Source organism: Papaver somniferum, chromosome 7 (assembly GCF_003573695.1).
Source record: "Papaver somniferum cultivar HN1 chromosome 7, ASM357369v1, whole genome shotgun sequence".
Lineage (NCBI taxonomy): Eukaryota > Viridiplantae > Streptophyta > Magnoliopsida > Ranunculales > Papaveraceae > Papaver > Papaver somniferum.
This window is the reverse complement of record NC_039364.1, coordinates 210,537,577-210,559,002: the sequence shown is the minus strand read 5'-3', so window position 1 is coordinate 210,559,002 and position 21,426 is coordinate 210,537,577. Positions and strand designations below refer to the sequence as shown.

At 36.8% G+C, this 21,426-nt stretch overlaps 1 protein-coding gene across 4 annotated transcripts; it reads left to right on the top strand.

Annotated features, from left to right (window-relative positions):
* Positions 1 to 14,714: 14,714 nt before the first annotated feature.
* LOC113299484 (ganglioside-induced differentiation-associated protein 2-like) lies at positions 14,715 to 17,543 on the top strand. Of its 4 annotated transcripts, none has more exons than XM_026548507.1 (4): positions 14,715 to 15,150; positions 15,235 to 15,499; positions 15,587 to 15,851; positions 17,324 to 17,543. In XM_026548507.1, the coding sequence occupies exons 1-3, from the start codon at positions 14,832 to 14,834 to the stop codon at positions 15,819 to 15,821; spliced, it is 819 nt and encodes a 272-aa protein (XP_026404292.1). In that variant the 5' UTR covers positions 14,715 to 14,831; the 3' UTR covers positions 15,822 to 15,851; positions 17,324 to 17,543. The 4 variants fall into 4 exon arrangements, with proteins under 4 accessions (XP_026404292.1, XP_026404293.1, XP_026404291.1 ...); XM_026548508.1 differs by having other exon boundaries at positions 17,327 to 17,542; XM_026548506.1 differs by lacking the exon at positions 17,324 to 17,543 and adding an exon at positions 17,195 to 17,210.
* Positions 17,544 to 21,426: the final 3,883 nt, after the last annotated feature.

Here is a 21,426-nt window from a genome sequence, read left to right as displayed (position 1 = left end):
TCGCAAAGAGTCTTTCTTCTCGCAACGATAAATATTCTAGATTGAAGAATCAATTCAAGATCATTGTTGCGAACTTTAAGAATGACGCTCTGCATGTTCGGAATCAAACTATTCAAATGGTTTGCAATGACCATAGTATTCCTCATTCTGATTATCCTTGTCTCTCAGAGGAGATCCAAAAGAACACCCCTAGTCTGATCATCTCTGATAGTGAAGCTGATGATGAAGAATCTGATGGTGATGAAGATTCTGATGGAGGTAAAGGTTCTGATGAGGATGAAGAAGAGAGCAAATCTGATGAAGATGATGAAGAATCAACTAAGAAGTAGTCTTTGTTTCTTTCTTTGATCTTCTGTAACACTTGTACATTTATTCCTTCTTTTCGTATACTTGTGAATTCTCTTGGTTCCCCATATTCCTTAATATATAAGTTTCTTTTATTTTGACCTGCATTCATTAAAACAATTCTTCCTTGCAATATAGTTAATCAATATAATCATCAATTTTTAACTTTCCGCGTAAATTTATCATGTGGAGACAAATAACATTTTTTGATTTCATTCATTCCCATACTTGCCTCTGTTATTTGTATTCAAATGAGAAATTTTGCAGATTTCTCTTATTTTGTGCCTCAGCTTCGCAGTTGTTTTTGTATAATTTCGCAATCATATGCGAAGTGAATTTTGATTCTTTTCAAAATTTCATTCTTGTGTGGTCTTATTTTGCCTTCCTAGTTAAAGGTCTTATTATGCCACCTTTTGTCATTGCGACAAAATCGCAGGACGTCCTTGCATTTTCATGCAAAAACCCATTGATCTTGTCTTAACTTTTTCTTTTGTATTATTGCCTCTTCAGGATTGTTGCGACAATATGACATGCCTAAATATTCTTGCGAAAATAAAGCCCCATGACATTGTCGTCGTGCGACGAAATCGCAGGACGTCTTCGCACTTTCATGCGAAAACCCATTGATCTCGTCTTATCTTTCTCTTTAGTATTATTACCTCTTCAGGATTGTCGAAAAAATATGACAAGCCTTAATACCCTTGCGAGTAAAAAGCCTCATGACATTTGCGTCTTAAGACACTTATCATCTCCCTAATGGAGGGTGCCGCCCTTATCTCCCCCCTGGTAGCCCCTTCAAGGAGGCGTACCTCTATCATACAAGGTTGGCTCCTCCCATCTGGTCTTAACAACAACCAGTTGTTTTCGCAGCCTTTTATCCCTTTTACCTATAGGGTTTATGGTTACGAGACTGCACCCTAAGTGGGATTTTCTTCGGGCTAAGTGCAGTATAAGCCAAGACTTGTCAAGAATGGCAAGGTACGCTCCAGACGCCCCTGGCACTCTTGACTCAACCGTGTACCTCGGCGTCTTAGACAGATTCTGCACTCCTTGGGAGAGTCCTTATTACCTTAGTCGCCCAACCTAAGTCATATTCTTAAGCTGAGAATCCAAGGTGCCTCTCCCGGATGGGCTTTATTGACCCTAAATCTCCATGACTCAGGTTCCGGTGGCGGTGTAGCCTTTCCCTGAGCCATGCAACAGGTACCCCCTTATATGACGTACTTTAGGTCTTACATTTGCCTCTTGCGAAATTTTATTCACGAACTAGGGTGTACGCCATAAAGGTTCGCCCCTTTCTCTTCTGTCATTGTTCTCTGATTGTCTTTTGTAGAATTTATTATCTCTGCGAAGTTCTTGTATATCATCATATCGCAATCTCAATTTTGTCATTCAATAAAATGTATTTTTGAGAATTTTATTTGTTGCGAGAGTGTCGCAACAAATCAATCATTCATACACTTCTTATTTTTATTACTTTCGCCATTCTTTGCCTCTTTGTTATTCTCTGCTATTGCTTCATTGATGGTAAACATTTCACAATTTCTTACTATGAACTAGCATCAGCCTCACAACATTTATTCTTCTTTTTGTTCGATGGCATCCACCATCAACCTCTCACTTCTTTGTGTCTCTCTGATTTTGTGTCTCCAACTTTCCTTCTTGGTTGCTCTTCCTTCGCAGGATTCTACCTCAGTTTCGTAACATTTCTTTCCTTCAAGCCAATCTCCCTTTATGATTCCTACACCACTGGGGCGAGGGAACTTGATGCACTGGTGGAAAGTTGAAGCTACGCCTAGAATCCTCTTCAATGGGATTCACATAATAACTTCCCCTTTAGGCTTGTTGGCAGTACCATTAAAACCATATATCTTATATGTTGATGGTATAAAATCATCATCTCTCCCTCCCATGGTTTTATAAGTATGATAGAATAAGATATTCACAGAGCTTCCAGTATCGATCAGAATTCTATTAATTGCCCAAGAATCTTCAGCTTCATCATCTTCATCTTCTTTAGGTTTTGGATTAATTCTAATTTTACCACTAATGGATTGTCATGTACTTCTCCACCTTCATGGACTTCTTCTGCGGTAAAAGAAATAGTATGTTTCTGCCATTCCTCTAGCGGCGAGATTTTCGCAATATTCATAATTTCTCTTCCATCATTGTCTCTTGCGAAAACTCTACTCAAAATATTGTCATGAAAATCTTCAATTGTCTTGTATGAATGTACGATAGAGTGACAGAATAGATTCTTTGCTTTTGCACCAACTTCTACGAAGAATGTTTCCTTTTCTTTTACTGTGTTTACTCTGTGATGTTCTAGTGGTGGTGGCGGCAATGGTTGAGATTGTGGATGCCTTACCATAAAGTGATTTAGCTTTCCTTGATCTATCATTCTCAGAATAATTTTCTTTATATTTCTGCAATCATTTGTAGTATGTCCATGGAAATGATGATAAGAATAGAACTCATGACTTCTGTTGCTTGGAGGTGGTTCAGTTCCCATGTTCCATGGTGTTGGTATATTATCCATCAAAATTATAGCTTCCCATATTTTCTCCACGCTTGCATTTAGAGGTGGCATCTTGATCTCCTCCCACACTATCTTGTGGCTTCCCTGTCCTCTATGATAGCTTTGCCTCTGACCTCCATAAGTTTCTTGCGGCTGATAAAGTCTTTGAATCTTGTTATTTCCACCACGATTGTAGAAATTTCTTTCTCTTTCATACTCCTCTTGATCTCGGCTTCCCATAGCCACCAGTTTCTGTTGATTGTTGCCCGTCACCTTTTCTTGTTGTCCTTGCGAAGTGCTCGCCAATGTGTTTATTAGTTTGGGTAATAAGCTTGCATTCGCTACTTGTGAACTGGTATTCGCAACTGGGTATGATTCCATCTCATTTTTCCTTTCCTCTAGAGCAATATACTCTTCCTGAAGTTCTTGCAGTTCGGTCATTATGATTGTGTTCTTGACTCTGAAAATTTGGACATACAATAGATTGGTTCCGAACATAGCATTGATAAATGACAAGATAAGATATCTCTCATCCACACGGCCAGCCATCTCACTACACATAGTCCTCCACCTTTTGGTTAGATGCTTCAAACTTTCGCCAATCCTTTGTTTTAATCCAAACACATCTTCAATACCAGGTCGCGAAGAATTGTTACTTATATATGCCCCCAAGAATGTGGTCTGCAAATGATTGAAAGATGTTATTGTATTTTTTGGTAGACCTTCGAACCATTTGAACGCCTCTCCTGTTAGACTGGATGCAAAATACTTGCACAATACGGCATCATGATTTTCCCACTGTAACATGCATCTCACATAGGCTTTGATGTGTTGAATTGCACAAGTTGTTCCATCAAAGATGTTGGTTAACGCAGGCAAATTGCATTTCGGGGGTATTCCTCCTAGTTGTACTTCTCTTGTAAATGGAGTTTTCGCAGCTTCTTCTATAGCTTCGTTTAATTGTCTTCTGCCTATTTCACCTCTATTATTTAGCATTCCTCTCATTTCCAATTCTTTTAAAATTTGTTCATTTACGCCTAAATTTTGATCCATTGGTCTTTTTAATTTCGCCTCCCTTCTTCTGCGTTCATGTCTTTCTTCTCTCGCGAAATTTTGCATTTCTTCTTCATCATCCTCATCTCATCTTCTCCTGCGATTCTCTTCCTCATCTCTATCTTGAATTCGCATATGATGATGTCTCTCATTTTCCCTTCCATGATTTTGTTCATTTCTTATCAATTCCATTCGTTGTCTTTCAGCCCTCCTCTGTACTCTATCATACTCTTCATTGAGATTACCGTTATTCCGGTTTTGTGTACGCCTTCTTTCTCGATTGTCATGATTATTCCGGCGAATCGCCTCCTGCAGCTCTTGTTCTTCCATTTTCGCTCTCATTCTTTCACGTTCGCGAGTTAAACGTGCTTGTTCAACATAGTGTCTTTCAATTTGTTATTCAATTGTTTGTTGATTTCTTTGAGCTTCTCTCTCATGTAAAATTCTCCTTCCTTCCTCTCGATTCCTTTCTCCATCTTGATTATTTCGTGCCTTACGTTGTCCATTCTCTTGATTTCTATCATTTTGTCTATCATCAAAAGTTTCATTTTGTGGAACGTAAAGATCATCAGTCCTTTCTCTATCTTTGCGATGTTCTTCATTAGGATTTGGTATTTCTTCTCGAATATTATTTCCAGCATTAACTGTGGGTGAGTTTCGCCTCATCTCTCTTCTAGTCGATCTTGAATATGATCTTATAGTACTTCTCGATCTTCTACTCTGTAGTCTCATATTTTCCATCCTCAATTCGTGATTTTGCCTTGTTAGATTTGCACGTTCTTCTGCCTCAGCTCTTCTTTCTTCATGTATTCTTCGTCTCAACGTTTCTAATGCTCCAATTTCCTCATCTCCATGAATTATTCCTTCATCTGCTTCTTGATTTCTCTCTACCTGTCTATGGTTCCTGGTTTGCTGCTCTTCTTCTACTTCTTCTGCTGAATTTGATCGCCAAGTGTGTACACTCACTCTGTCATAATCTATTGTTCCATTTTGTACCGGTGTTTGCTGAACTGGCGGTTGAACTTGATTTTCTCCATTATTTCTCCTTCTAGTAGATTCTCCCATTTCACTTCTCTTCCTTCCAGCAAGTCTTTTACTTCTTCTTCTAGCAGTTGTCGGTTGTTCCGATACATTTCTCCTTCTAGCCATTCTTTCAATACTAACAAATTGTAAGAGATTATGTAAGTTTTTTCACCAATTACTTACAATTCTAATAAATCACAATATTAATCTTCAACTTTTTCTAGAAAAATCTTCAATCTTCAATCCGTGTTTCTAGCGCCATTATGTAGTTGCAGGAAATCCTACACTACACCCCTCACAAGATTTCATTAACATTCAACTCATTTTTGGATTAACAATCTTAATTTTATTGATGAATCTTTGAACAATCTTACAAGAAAAGATAAAGGGATTAAGAACAACAACCACTCTTGATTTTCTCTCTCCTAATTGTTTTTTATTCCTCTCTCTAAAAAGATCTCCCCCCCTTCCTTTACAATTGAATGACTATTTATAGGGAATTACATAGTGGATGACAGTTAATCTGTCCTTTATTTTCGGATATGGCTTGCGATATTCTCGCAACCTTACAAATATTAATCTCGCACACTTCCTAATTTTCGCAAGTCCATCATATTTTTCTCATGATTTAGCTGATGTCGTTTATTATGTCGTTTTTTAAATTGCTTTACGACATTGTTGTGTTATGTTGTTAATAATTTCGCTGAAGTGTTGCAACTACGAGATTCTGATCCTGCAAACATCATGGAAAATTCTAGTTTACAACTCTTATCAGAGCTAATGTTCTTTTCAAACTATATAGTATTCCTTTCAAACTATATTACGAATTGTGCTTGCTATTTTAGCTCAAATAGAAGAGCACATGGTTCTCAACCATGTAGTGCGGGTTCGACTCCCACGGATGGATTTGTGATTAACTTTTGCAGGCTAAAACAACCTTTTCAAGAATGTTTGCCAGTAACACGCTTGCAGGTCTCCGATCAATAAGGATGCTCAACAAGGAACAACACTTTTTTGCCCCAACTTCTTGAGGAACTTTCCTCCTCTTCGGATGAGAGATGTTGCAAGGCCTACTCTGAGGTTAATGCACGGGGACTGGTATTTTTAACACCTCTCTATTATCATGCTGCTGGGCACAAATGTCTTATATTTTCTACAGTTCAGCATACTATTCTTTTTAAAAATATGTCTTATATGTACTACACAGTTCACAAATGTCTTATCAGCATGTTTTCCCTCTGTAATTAACATGAGTTCGCGAGATAATAGCCGACCCCGAGTATTATGAGCTTGCGATATATATATATGTTCTTCCGTTTTTAATATATAATTTTAGACCGCGTGGATTTTGCCGACGCCGGCAAAAACCAACCTTAATCCAACTACTAATTTTATAACGGTTAACCTTAGATTTGTTGTGACTCAATATCCTAATATAAAATTAGGCTTCCGATACAGAATTATTTCCTTAAAGAACCATCTCATTCGTGAAAGAATCTTTCATAATAGCATTAGTTAGACCATGCCAGTTGTTTCCCGTTAATCCGTGATGTACACTCCCATTGGTGCCACACCTATAATTAGATTTCTTATTGTAATTTAATTTTCCTTAATGCCATATTAAGAGAATTAAAAGGGCCGCGACCGAGACTTGACACGACCAACAGAATACTAGGGCATGCTTAAGAGGTCACGGTCGGGGCTGTAAGCTCCGACTAATTTGACTCGACCAACAAAACACTAGGACATCCTTAAAAGGACACAATCCCGGCTAATTTGACACGACCACAAATCACTAGGGTCACCACCCCCAACCAAGTTATAGGCTCGATGTTTGGCAGTTGTAATCTAATTAATTTTGTTAATGACTAAAATTCTGTGGAAGAATACTGACCAGCCGAATAAACAACAAAAAAAATCAAAAAGGTTGAGCCCCGGCCGTAGGCTGGGGTGATACCTAGTATATATATATACATGTAGTTGTGCTCAAGAAGGTTTTTTAGATACTTCATTTATGTCAGTGTATCATTTCCAGGCACATTGCTTTTCGTCACGGGGGCAGGATTTAAGGTTTATAATCACGGCGCTCACGTCATAAACATATGGCAAGGAGTACGTGGTAGTGATGTAACAGGGAAATGTCATCAACCGAACATGTGAGAAATTTTTATCTTAGCTTTGCTTGAATGCAGAGAATGTGTATTTTATCATTTGCAACAATTCTTCTTGGGGTGCCAGTATTGGCCTTGACAGCTACCGCCGTTCCCAAGTAAGTGTGTCCTTTATTTTTTTTGCAACAATGCTAGTATATTGGTAAAGGATAAAAGTGTCAATTATTTCTACAGAATCTTCTATAAATGATCCTTAATCCACATCCGTCTTAAATGAGAAAATCATAAGACTACTCAAATTCTTTTAGTGTCTCTTTCGTAGACAAATGAATGTTGACGTAATTTTATATATGTTATTAATTGATTTTCATAGCTTTAATGAATGGTTGATGTAAGTTGTTCCTGCAATTGCATCAAGATAATATGGTTTTCAACCTCTGATTCTCGATAACAAAAGCAGAGAACTTTCCTTGGCTGTTTCAAAGTATGTTCTCAAGTTACCACTGTTTAAAAACCTCAATCAAAGTTTTAAATGCAACCAACTATAATGTTGTTTCCCTATTATTTTATTTAGATAAATGCTTATTAAATTTGTTACGTACGAATTAGAACATTTTGTCTTAAGATTCTGGCCCAGTTTGGCTCTATCTAATTGTTTCTCCCACTAGATTCACCAAAAAGGATCTTTCTTTGAGTAAGACCTCACTTTTCTATCTTAGTTTAAAATGGTATATCGAATTTGTGATTCATGTATCCTACCCTGTTTGATTAATTAAGGGTTATTTGGATTGAAGTATACCTCAAAATTGGTACCGTAAAATCCTTTCGGTTTTCAGATTATTAATAGCTTGCTAGTACGATGTTACTTGTTTCCTAAAATATCACTAGGGCTTGGTAAATGCTTATTAAATTACATTCACTATTCTGTTTAGATAAATGCTTAGTAAATTACATTCACCATCTTTCTCCGACCATGTTGTTTTCCTATCAGTCTGTTGTTTCAAAATAAGGGGGAAAAAATACACTTGCTGAAAAGCGAGGGTCTAACAACCTCACCCAATATTTCGCTTAGCAATCTGTATGGACTAACTCCAATATACTTTCAAGAGAATCAACTAGACAGCCAGACTCAATCTTAAGAAAAAGTATATCAAAGAGTTATATCTCAATTTCTCAATTCAATCCGCAATCAAACAAATAGGAATTTGCGAGCATGATTGAATACAAGAGAAATAACTTGAATGGTACCAAAGACCAATGTTCAAGGATCAATCAATTTCAATCAACAACCAAAGTTTGGATTTACCAATTAATCGATTCAAAGCACAACCTGTGATATTTCAATTATATAACAAAATATAATGCGGAAAAGAAATAACACAGACACCAGAAGTTTTGTTAACGAGGACCGCAAATGCAGAAAAACCCCTTGACCTAGTCCATATTTGAACACCACACTGTATTAAGCCGCTACAGACACTAGCCTACTACAAAGCTAACTTCGTCTGGAACGTAGTTGAGCCTTAATCAATCTCACACTGATCAAGGTACAGTCGCGTTCCTTACGCCTCTTGAACCACGTCGGATTCTGCGCACTTGATTCCCTTAGCTGATCTCACCCACAACTAAGAGTTGCTACGACCCAAAGTCGAAGACTTGGTAAACAAATCTGTATCACACAGAAAAGTCTATTGAATAGAGTTGTCCATAGATATACCTATGAGTTTTTGTTCCTCTTTTGATAAATCAAGGTGAACAAGAACCAATTGATAACTCGGACTTATATTCCCGAAGAACAACCTAGTATTATCAATCACCTCACAATAATCTTAATCGATTAACGAAACAAGATATTGTGGAATCACAAACGATGAGATGAAGGTGTTTGTGGCTATTTCATCTTGTCTATCAGAGATATAAATCTCAAGCCAATTTTAGGATTGTACTCAATCACGATAGAAAATAGCAAGATCAGATCACGCAACTACAGAGAAAATAGTTGGGTCTGGCTTCACAATACCAATGAAGTCTTTAAGTCCTTAACCTACAGGTTTTCGTGAAAAACCTAAGGTTAAAGGAGAATCGACTTTAGCTTATACAACTAGTATCACACATGAGGTCTGGGGATTAGGTTTCCCAGTTGCTAGAGTTCTCCTTTATATAGATTTCAAACCAGGGTTTGCAATCTAGGTTACCTTGGTAACAAAGCATTCAATATTCACCGCTAGATGAAAACCTGATTAGATTCAAGATAATATCTTTCAACCGTTAGATCGAACTTAGATTGTTATACACATATGAAATGTACCTTCATTTAGGTTCGAGTAACCGTACCTAAATGTGTACACTTAGTCGGTTCAACAATAGTTAACCAATGGTTAGCCATATGAGCACTTTCATATCAACCTTATTCATCTTTACCATAACTAGTTCAAATGACTCAAATAAAACTAGTTAGAGAGTTGTTCAATTGCTTAGATCTCATAGAAGTATCCAAGACACAATTGAAGCAAAATCGATTTTGATTCACTCGAATTAATTCATGAACATTATAGCCATGGTTTGCAAAGATTGCATTCCTTATTATATAAACGTTTTAGTTCATGAACAAACCGATTTTAGAAAGTAACATGCTTAAGTATGCAAACTGGTACGCATACTTAAGTAGCCGGATTGAGTTTGTTTTTTTACTTCCAAACTCTAGCAGAAATTCACGGACATGAAACTTCCGCCAGTATGCGTACGAGTATGCATACTTACCCGGATTTCCAACAACCGCCAGTACGTGTACGGGTACGCATACTTTAGGTTTCCGGTTTTGGACTTTTACACAAATGTGAGAACACACTATGTTTATATCCAAACATGGTTACTTGTTCTAGACTCTCATTTCAATCATTGAAACTTTCTTAGAGGATGTTAAAATAGTTACTATATACAAACTATTAGCATCAAAGCGATTTTCAAGTTATTGAAATAATCAATATGACTTTGGTCACGACTAAAAATGAACTTGGCTAAAGTGAAAGCTTACCAACAGATATTTCGAGAAAGAGATAAGCGAGATAAACTCGGCTCGAAATATCAAATGTGTATAATTGAAGTCTATATAGCAATACGACTTTTGTCTCAAATAGGAGATAGAGTAGATAAACTTTTGAGTGATAGATAAGTTCAAGTCTCCACATACCTATTGTTGATGAAGTTCCACAAGTTCCCTTGAATAGTTCTTAGTCTTCATTCGATGAATGACGTGGAGTCTAAAGCTCAACTACACTTACTATCCTAACCCGAGACTTAGCTGTAAGTAGACTAGAAATCAAAACTTATAGTTTTGGAAACTAAACTTGACAAATAAGCTTGACAAAGCAACGCTTGCGAGTTCGAAAGAGCAATGCCCTAACACTTGCCACTCGCATTTTGCCATTTTGCAGAAAGTCTTGAGTTTGAGTTAATAACAAGTTGCATTCCCCTCTCGTAGAGAATTACAGAGCTGACGCTCAACAATGAGTTAAAGAAAGAGAAGGTATGACTGAAGGATACCAACACTGCAACTGCTTGAGATATCTATTGTCTTTTTATTTCCTTGGATGTTGTCTCCTTTCTTGTGTGTTACTTGGAAAAAGTTGTGAGATTGAATTTTGATAATATATGTCGATTTGTTTTGAATTTAAAATGTTCTCAGTTCTTTAAATGACTTTTAATTACAATTAAAGAAATGAAAACAGACTTTCAAAATGAATACTGGAAATTCGATATTTGAATTAACTGACAGTTGATGCCCGTCGATAATTATTGACAGACAAAGATCGTAGTTTACTTCTGATAATTATTGACAGTAGGTTACCATCGATTAGCATTTTCGACACCTTAAATAACGACAGGCCATCCGACAGGCAAGGTCTGTCAATAATCTATATTAACGACGGATCCGGCCTGTCGAAAAAGGTGATTTCTGGCGTAGTGATACCTCTTGATCAGCTGGTTCATAATATGAAGTTACATGATGTACGATGGCGGATGCATAAAAATTATATCTTGGAAGAATATCAGATCGAGGTTTGGAACCTCTGATACCGACTTGAGCTTGCTGATCTTCGCCTGGGTGTCGCGGCCCCTACTTCGTGAAAATATGCTTCTCCCACTATTAATTGTCATGAAATTTGTCATGAACAAGTTGTTGTTGATTTTCCTCTGTCAATGCGTTATAAATCCGCCTAGATTGATAGTCTAGAAGAACGTTGTTGTAGTGCATATTCCTATGTATTTTATTCTTCATCTTTCTGACTTCTGGGTTCTCGTGCTTAATGATTTATTGTTTTGTACATGTGAAGCTTCTGGTAGGTCACCTGGATAATGAGAATATTAATTTAGGGAACCGAGTTGGTGGTTTAGCCAAAGAAAATAAGACACCAAAAATAAATTTTCAAGGTGCAACCTAGTGAGATGCTTTAAGGTTTGTAAATTAGGTTGACCTTAACATCAAAAATTTATATATAAGGATATTTTGACTTAAGGTCACAAAAAAGTGACCAGAATTACTTTTGGGTCATGATGGAATTTTAATTAGAGTTTGGATTACAAGACTGTTGTTGACCGCGTTGACAGTTAGGAATTCTAGTTAAAATAAGGAAATGACCGATATCACTATTAATTTTGACTTATTTACTAACATTGCCACTATGTCATCCGTTAGCCTCCAACTTCAAAGGAAGTGTTTGATTTGAAATTCCCAAAAAGATTGAAGTGTTTGATTTGAAATTACTAAAAAGATTTTAGGGTTTGTAAAATCTAACCCTTTCTCTCCTGCAACTCCAACTTCACTCCCTCTTTCATTCATCATCTCCATATCTGGTACAAATCCTAATTATATATTTATAATTAATTCTCTGTTGAGTTAGGCTGATAATCTTTGGATATAAAAAGCAAAAGAAAAAAACCTAAATTTATTTTGGTTTTGGGTTGTAGATGAACATACGCTTAATACACGAAGGTGGTGGTGGTGGTGTTATGCAATTGGAGTTAAAGATTTCAATTCCAAGTTGTCTTAATAGCTGTAAAAGAGGATTTTAATGGTAGTATGGGATGATGAAACTTAAAGAGGGTGGCGGTGATGTAACGAGTTCTGTAAGTGATTGATAATTTTTTGATTTGGTGGTGGTGCTAATTTCTGTGAATTTTCAATGCAAATCAATTATGGAAGGGAATTTATTCTGGCGGTGGATTTGATCTATTAATTTTAATGTTAATTGAACATGATTGAATTGGTATGGGATATAATTATATCGGTTTAGATTACTTGTAGTGATTGGTATGAGCTTTTGAAGATTGAGTTGTGATTTTTTTATTTTGATCATGTTTCTCAATAACTATCCATTTGTTTTATGAAAATAAATCATTCGTCGATGAAGATAAGATTAATGGGTAAAGATTGAAATGAATTTCTCTTTGTTTTTCTTTTTTTGTTTTTCTTTTTATGTTAATTAGGTATCATCATGTTAATACTTATATGTTCATCTTAACTGGATGAGGACGGCGGAAGAGGAGATGCTTTGAAAATGTCGACGACGGAGCTTAATTATTTGTTTTCAATATACATGTGCGGTTAGCGACAACTAACAGTGTTAAGTAAACAAGGTAGGTAGCTCAGCTGGTTATTCCCGTTTCTCAAAGGTTTCATGTGCTCCAAGAGGTTCCAGGTTAGAGTCCCCGATGACGCAATATTGCAGAATTTAACATGGAAGGTAGAGTTAGCTTGCACCCCTTACGACATAATCAACCCCCTATCCTCTTTGCTTCCTTGGATGGTTCCTCATGAGTCTCGCTGGTAGGCTAGCACAAAAACCTGTTCAACTAATGTAATAGTACGCCGTTGGAGCCTAGCTTGTCAGGCGTCCAATTAGTTTCTTGTAATAATGCTCTTAAGATAATAATAATCAATGTGCCCCTCCGTATATAAGTCTAAGCTAACCCTAGCTCTGCCGGTCCATAACTAATCCCACGAACCAACATAACTTTGCCTCGTCCCTAAGACCCTAACCAACCCGTTATGTTTATACCAATTTCGTCTATACCTGACTCTAAGGTTTTCTTGCTGTGACAAAAAATAAAATAAATAATAAATAAAAGACAACTAATTTATTTTTAAGGTTTTCGATACAGACATGTTCATTCTTTTTGCGGAACTATTTTGTGTGTGTCAGTGTAAGGGCAAAAAGAGATTCATTCTTCTTAAAAGTCTATTTGGTTGACATAAAGAAGAAAAGACACCTTTCAGTTTTAAGTTAGTTATTTGTTTTTTGTTATCCTGCGTACTGGTTCTTGAGTTGAGTTGAACTAGTAATAGTTTAATTATTCCAATCACTTTAACCTGAATGTTTCGAGTTTCACTATCTTACAAACATTGGAAGTATGCATTGTAGATGCCTGCTCATTGTTCAACAAAACTGCTAATAAAACTTTTAGAAATTTTCAACTTCCTAATTGTTTTTTGATTTTGTAGGTGAGAATGTAAGCGTGCCCAGTTGTTTGGGGTTTTGATAAACTTTCTCAAGGATCTTGAAGATTAAGACTTTGACTTTTTTGGATCAAGAGATATATCGGCTAACATGGAATCACAGTTGCTGGAACATTAACTCAAACATGAATATGAGAAAGATAAAATGGAATCACAATTGGTAATCTCGATTCATGCTCAAGACTGCATTACAAAAATTACAAACATTTATCTATTGCTCAATATTGTAGTTCACATAATCACAAAGATGCACAATAATGTACTGCGACGTCATATAAGAAACTTGAACATGAAAAACTTCCACACACGAAGAATGCTGAAAATATGGGAGTGATGTGGTTGTATAAGTTTCTTAAAAATTGATCAATTATGGGAGATGACCAATCTATGCGATATAGATAAAAATTGATCATTTGGGAGTTGTGTTGTTGGAAGTGTTACGGTAAAAGGGATGTTTAAATACGAAGGAGACATGAGAAAATTTGACCAAAAACTTTACTTCCTTTACAATTACTATCTAAAGACTATATTTGCAACAATCCAATGTTGGAGGTGTTACTACAATACGAATAATACTTACACGATGATTAACTCAATATTTTAGCTGCTAACAATTTACTGGAGCTCCAGTATCCTTGATTCAACTAATTTTTGCAGACTGTATAGTCTTCTAACTTAAATTTTTTCCCCAATCATCAGAGTTATGGATTCCGACCCAATTATGCCAAATTTTTGTTCGATTCTTATTAATTGTGTAGTATCCTACGTACAAAGATTTCTGATCACCAAGGCTTACAACCCTAAAAGCGGAAGAAACTAAATACCCGACAACTTGAACTAACAAGCCTTATATGAGATGGATAGCCGTACAAAAATATCAAGTTCACAATAAAATGTTGATCTCTGGCCTTAGGCCGGGTGATACCTAATATGATCTACCAACAGTCAAGTCGATCAGTGACGGTCTTGTGACCCAAACTCTAATTAAAATTTTATTGTGACCCAAACGCAAATCTGGTCACTTTTTATGATCCAAAGTCAAAGCACCCCTTATATGTCCGTGTCTACATCGCATCGCCGTGTCCGCGTGTTAGTGCAGCCCTCGTGCCCACCTCGTATCGCTAATAGGGAGTCTCCGGGAAACTCTTTTTACAGGGTAACTGTTGGATTATCTGATTCCCAATTTTCTTAACCAGTTAGTGTGGACGAACGTAACCCTAGAAATAAGCAAAAACATCATCCCTTACTGGTGCAGAGTGTGTGTATGTGTGTGTGTGAGAGAGAGAGATTGATGGGGGGGATTATGGGGAAAGAGCAAGAAGGAGGAGGATCATCCGAGGAGGTAGATGATACATCAGTAGTAATATTAGCTTCAGATCTTGGTATAGATGCTAGACCATTCTTGAATTCATCAACATCAGAAGAAGAAACAACTGAGAATTGGCATGATTGTCCTTCTATTCTTACTTATACTGATGAAAACCTAGACTTCTCTGATCTTGATGAGTTACAAATCTTTTCTCTTCAAGGTTATGATAAGTCTGGTAATCGTATCGTCCGTATCGTCGGAAAATACTTCCCAGGTAACAGTCCACCTAATTTAATCATCATTTGGTCAAATTTGATTATGTAAGATGAAATTACTGATTCGTCTTACGTGTTCACAGCACCCGCGGTGAGTGGGGAGAGATTGAAGAAGTATATATACCATAAAACATTCACTGAATTGTCTAATGGTCCATTTTGCATACTTTATTTGCATAGCACTGTTCAGAAAGAAGATAATAACCCTGGTTTGTCCATCTTGAGGTGGATTTACGAAGAGCTTCCCTTGGACTATAAGGAGAGATTGCAAGTTCTGTATTTTGTTCATCCAGGATTACGATCCAGATTAGTTTTTGCTACACTTGGGAGGTTTTTCTTAAGTGAAGGGTGAGGGCTTGAATAATAAACTGGCAAGAATTATGTGTGAAATGGATTCTAATGTGGATTGTTTTTTTGTTTTTTTCTGTTTTGCAGATTATACTGGAAAATAAAGTATGTTAGTCGATTGCAGTATTTATGGGAAGATATGAAAAAGAATGAGGTTGAAATTCCTGAATTTGTGGCAAACCATGATGATGTTCTCGAAGATAGACCCTTGACAGATTATGGGATAGAGCCTGATCCTCTTCATCTGATGGGGGTTCCGTCTATGCGGTACTCATTGGGGAGGCATGAAGAAAGATGGGCATCACGGGAATATATAAGCTAGCATGTATCTCGGTTTCTCAGTGCAAATAATGTAAGCAATACTGCTTTAAGCCTGTGAAATTTATGTCAAGGATTTGCTTTGTAACGTTTCAATGATAAGACTCTGCCCAACTATGCTTTTGAATGTAAGTTGTACACCATAGAAACATATGAATAACATGCTATTTGCAGGTTTTCTCTTTTGAGATCTAATAAGCACTTATTTAAACACAATAATGTGTGACTTGTCTAGTGATACTTTCAACTTCATGTTGTTGATGAGTTCGTGTATTCTATGAAATTTTGGTTGCTTGAATATTAGGATTTGAGGGATAATTCCTTGGATGTAGAGTATGTCTTATGTCAGCTTGAATGTCTGTCCATAATTTGCTTTTCGAACACTATGTTTATTGATCCTATAGTACGTAAGTTAAAAGTTACTAAAAGAAAGCGCACAACAATCATTCAGAAATCGACACCGGAGACAAAAATGAATTAACCATGTATGAGTTTCTGAGAACAATGAGGGGGTATAATGAATTTGCTTGTGAATAAGATGGATTTTTTAGTCCATTGATTGTTCCTATTATGGATAATTTTTAATTACAACGTAGACAAAAAGGGGTATCCTGAGGTCTTGATTTTTGCATTATAGTTCCCTAGGGTTTGATTAAGAAACAAATTCATGCATGCATATACTTTCAATAACAACAGATGCATCTTTGTTGGAGAAGTTTGTGAGAAATCATTAGGTAGTGCTATTAAAATATGAAAGTTATACCATAGTTCAAAGTATTTCTTGAACATTTATTATTAGATGGATATGCCAAAGCCTACAGATGATTGCCCGAATGTGCAAATTCTTGTGAACATAGTATTTCCTTCTCTTCAACATATTAGCATTATCATATGCTAGTTTTATTCTTTTCGAAACGAAAATTGCATCTCTACGATATTGTTGCTTGTTTTATTATCTTCAAAATGAAAATTGTGTCTCTACGAGTCATTTACCTCTTATATAATGACAACACGAAGAATACATTTTATAGATTAGTAATACATAGAATCGTAGTCTGTGTATAGTGCTAAGATAAAACTTTGAAAGATCAAATCAAGTTTGTATTTCGTTTTCTGAGTATCATGCTTCAATCTTGATTAAAGTCTAAAATGATGGGAAGTGTAGATCTGGCATATGGTATTTCCGACCTTTTCATGTGTATATCTACTTCATATTATGATGTCCTGACAATTACTTTAGTCTTGAATTCAGTTATATTTGGCAAACTAAGCCAAACAGGGAGTTGTATAGTTAGCGTTATGTCTAAAATATGAGAAGGATAATCCTAAATCATCTTTATACTTAATAACTTGTACCACGTTTTGAACTTCTCCAAGGTGTTGCCTGATCGACGGACATATATCACCTTCAGTGTATGCAGTATTGGCCTGCAATTTCTCAGTAATAGTAAGAATAGTTGGAAAGCCATACCTTCACCAATTAAGGGTTTGCATCATTATTGACAGCAGCAACGCCCTTTGAATTCCCCAAGGTGATTTCAGGCAGCAGCTGAAGAGTTGGTGAATATGGTAGCCCGTCCACATGCGTATTCTGATTTCAGGCAGCAGCTGAAGAGTCCGTGAATATCATATCCCATCCACACACGTATTCGCACCAGGCGGTGGCCCTTAACCTCGTCGCCAGTAGATTCTTTACCTTGTTGTCAGTAGACTCTTAACATCATTTGTGCCTCAGTGAGGAGCTTTTGTTCTGCACTAACAATTCTGAAAATGCTTGATAGTTTAATTCCATTGCTCGGTGCGTAACACTGAAGCGTGAACCTAAATCAACGTGTGTTGTAGTTGGGTGAAAATATATTTGGAAAGAAAACTAGTTTAAGAACACTTTTGAGACCTAATTTTTAAAAATCGATCTATGGCGCACGAGATCTTCTTGCTCCCTTGGATTCCAATGATTCCATTTGGTGCACGGAGTATTTTCTGAGTCCTGATTTTTAAAATCTACTGTTGTCTCCTTCCGCCTTATGAACGGCGAAATCCCGACAATGGTTTTCTGGAGATGACGTCATTGTAGGCATGGTGCATTATTGGCATCAGCTAAAAAGCATTTAGGTATGAGTTTGGCTTGGCTGAAGCGTCCAACAAGTTTAGCTCAAGGCCATGGCACAATGATGATAGCATGTTATGGCTCAAGCACCGGGTATAAGTTGGTTATTGGCTTTTTTTTTATTTTTTATTTTTTTTATTCTTTTTTTACTCTAAAGCCGGACCCAGGCTCTATCCGAACCCAGTCAGTTGTACTGACCCCACTGCCAGACCCAACACCGCTGAACCCATTATACAACTAATCTATTACAAACCTTTACGACGGGGATTGAAACCCTGACTTCCTCCTTACTGGAGTTGACGGGCTACCATTGAGCTATGCTCTTGGACCCAGGTTATTGACTTTACATGCATGCCAAAGGAGCGAGACAAGGACGGTTATAAAGGGAGTTGGGAGTGTCCATAACCATTTTGGAACAGGTGTTGAAGGCTGGCTCGAGTTAAGAAAGAAACTAGCCAGTATGCACAGTTATTGGCGGTTATGGAACTGTCTTATGGACAGATGGATGTTCCATACATGTACAAGCGTTGTGCACGGTTTCGAGTCATTGTAACCACTGTATAAATGTTCTAAAGGTATTAGAAAATCAGCAGGCTTGCAAAGTTAATTGTGAGACTCAAATTGTGATAGTTATGGTGAGTCAAAGGCTTGGTTCAAGAGGAACAAGTCTTTATAAGTTCCTAAGTGGGCAAGTTTTGTTTATCTTCCCTTTTGATGCAATAAAATGAGTTAATTGTGTCATGTTCTATGTGTTCTTGGTTGGATGGCTGTTGTTGTTAATGTATGGCAAAGCTTGAATGCATAGGGGTAAGCATCTGAGAAGAAAGGAGAAGAGAAATAAGGTTAAAGTGTTCCGTTGCATAACTAGTTGTGTTGTTGTTTGCACTGGTGAAAACTCATAAGGCTGAAGTAAGTGCGGGTGAAGCTTGATTCACTGAACCGCGTTACTGTCGGGTTATATTCGTGCCAGAAACTTGCAAGGTGCATTTGCGGGTGTCACACCTACTATAGTGGTGACGAGTGACGATGAATTAGCGCTCAATTCCGGAGAGGAATCCTGAGAAACGGCTACCACATCAAGGAAGGCAACAGGCATGCAAATTACCCAATCCTAACATGGGGAGGTAATGACAATAAATAATAATACCAGGCTCTTCGAGTCTGGTAAATATGAATGACAACAATCTAAATCCTTTAACGAGGATACATTGAAGGGCAAGTCTGGTGCCACCAATTGCGTTAGTTCCGGCTCCAATAGTGTATATTTAATTTGTTGCAGTTAAACAACTCGTAATTTGATTTCGGGTTGAGTCATCCAGTCCGCCCTTTTGGGATGTGTTTATTGGTCGTCGCTCCTTTTACCGACAATAAGTTTCTGGTCTTAATTGGTCAGATCGTGCTTCCGATGTTGTTAATTTGAAGAAATCAGAGTGCTCAAAGCAAGTCCAAATTCTTCACATTAGTATGGGCTTTCAGTCCTATTACGTTGGCTTAAAAAATAGTTCAAGAATAATTTTGTAAAATTGAGACCTAATTTTAAAAAATCGATCTATGACCCCGAATTACGAGGGACACTAGAAAAAGATTAAAATCCTCGCAATTCATTACGTTTGTGGTGACAACTATCGCCTGAGTTTATTTTAGCCAATTTGCAGAGTTTGTTATACTTTTATGTCTTAATCAGCTCAATCACTCGTTTTTCAATTGAACGAATATTCAAGGTCATGAAATTGATTCTATTTCAACACTAGGATAGTGTTACCTAACAAAGCCTTAAAACTGTCAACAAGGACAAAACATAATCACGATATGATATTCTATACGGAACTTCAAAAATGACCATTGATTGAAACTAATAAGCTTGAGACGTTGGTGCATACTAGAGTGAAAAATCAGAGTGAGAATAGAGACAAATGGAGAGATGCGAAATTAATGTGACATTTCGTGATAGACTTCTATGTCTCCTTGGGTAACCTAATTAACAACGAATTTAGGACTGAAGGTTATATTGAAAGTTCAAACTGAAACTAACAAGGTGTTAGTCCTCAAGGGAGTTGGGGTAGTTGGGTTTTTTCCCGTTAGTCATGGGGAAATTCGAAGGAGTCTCTCAAAATTCCCATTAGTCGTGAGAGAGTTTATAAGAGTTTCCCAAACTCCCTAGAAAACCCCCGTTAGTGGTGGGAGAGTTTGAAAAAAACTCTTGAACTCCTTGTTAGTGGTAAAATCCTAGAATGTTAGAGAGTTGATTGTTTTAGGGAGTTCTGGAGAGTTGATAGTGTATTTTTGCCTGAAAACATAGGAGAAGGATGAAACGCTTCAGCTTCAGGTATGCTTTTTCATCTTTTTTTTTTCTTCTTTGATCTCCATGATTGTTTTGTTTTTGATTGTTTATAGTTACTATTTTGATTGTTTTTCATATCAGTTTTTGGGGTTTATTCCGTAAAGGTAAAAACCCTCTTCTTCGAAAGGGTTTATATAAACAATCAAAACCCTCTTCTTCACTCTGTCAAAAACCCTGAATCCTTCCAGTCTAAAATCTCTTCTTAGCGTACCTCTAGAAACCTAAAGCCTTTATTAGTTCAATGGAGTATTTGAAGCCTAAAAATGGTTTAAGATCCGGCTAAAATCTCCGAATAATGATCATCATATATGCTACTTTGGAGCTAATCGAGTTTGCTATCGGTAGAAGCTGTAGAGGTGATTTGTCAGCCCATCTGTATGTTGCGTTAGGCTGACAAGCACATTGTTGTATGTTGTATGTTTTTCTCTCTAGACTGTGAAACCTGAATGTTATCTTAATGGTGTACTGTACTACTGAATGTGCGCGCTCCTGTTGCTTGAACCTGTGAGTCGAGGTTCCAAAGCTAATATAGACATTGTCATATATCTGAAGTTCTCTTAGACGTGGATCCATTTGACATCAGCATCCATATCCATTTTTAGTTGAGATTGTTATTTCAATATAGAGTGAGTTCGGAAATTTCATTGCACTATAGTAGCTGTAAATAAAAATTATTGGAAGAGCTAACAGCTTACGTGGACCTACTTGCTAGAATAGAAACTAGAATGTAGAATTCTGACTAGAAATCTTTGTGATACTTGTACTTGATATACTTACCTGATGTTTTTGTTGATTTATGTACTGGGAACTAGCTTAGGGTGGTAAGACCAATTCCCAAATTCACCTATCATCGCCCGCATAACCATAAAAAAGATCATTGAAAAAGCGTGAGCCACGCAATGTCAATAAACGAATTCTCTCATTATTCTTTCTTTCGTTTATGCTGGAACTGTTAACCGTTGAATAGAAAAAATACTTTTTTTAGGCCAACAAGTTGACAGCGAGATCGCAAATCAACTTATGGGTCTCATGATATATCTCACTAGGGTAGAGGTTTCAAGATAGTAAGTCCTAATATTATGGAGTTTTGGTAATCCATGCAGTAACGGGATCTTATTTTTACTAATTTTAAAATGAGAACATATAGCTTACTAGAAAACT

Bases quoted from the DNA above. Each gene is read 5' to 3' on its own strand.
- LOC113299484 (XM_026548507.1), top strand. From the start codon at position 14,832: ATGTGTGTGTGTGAGAGAGAGAGATTGATGGGGGGGATTATGGGGAAA. The intron at 15,151-15,234 runs GTAACAGTCCAC...ACGTGTTCACAG, and splicing joins CGTCGGAAAATACTTCCCAG to CACCCGCGGTGAGTGGGGAG. The intron at 15,500-15,586 runs GTGAGGGCTTGA...TCTGTTTTGCAG, and splicing joins AGGTTTTTCTTAAGTGAAGG to ATTATACTGGAAAATAAAGT.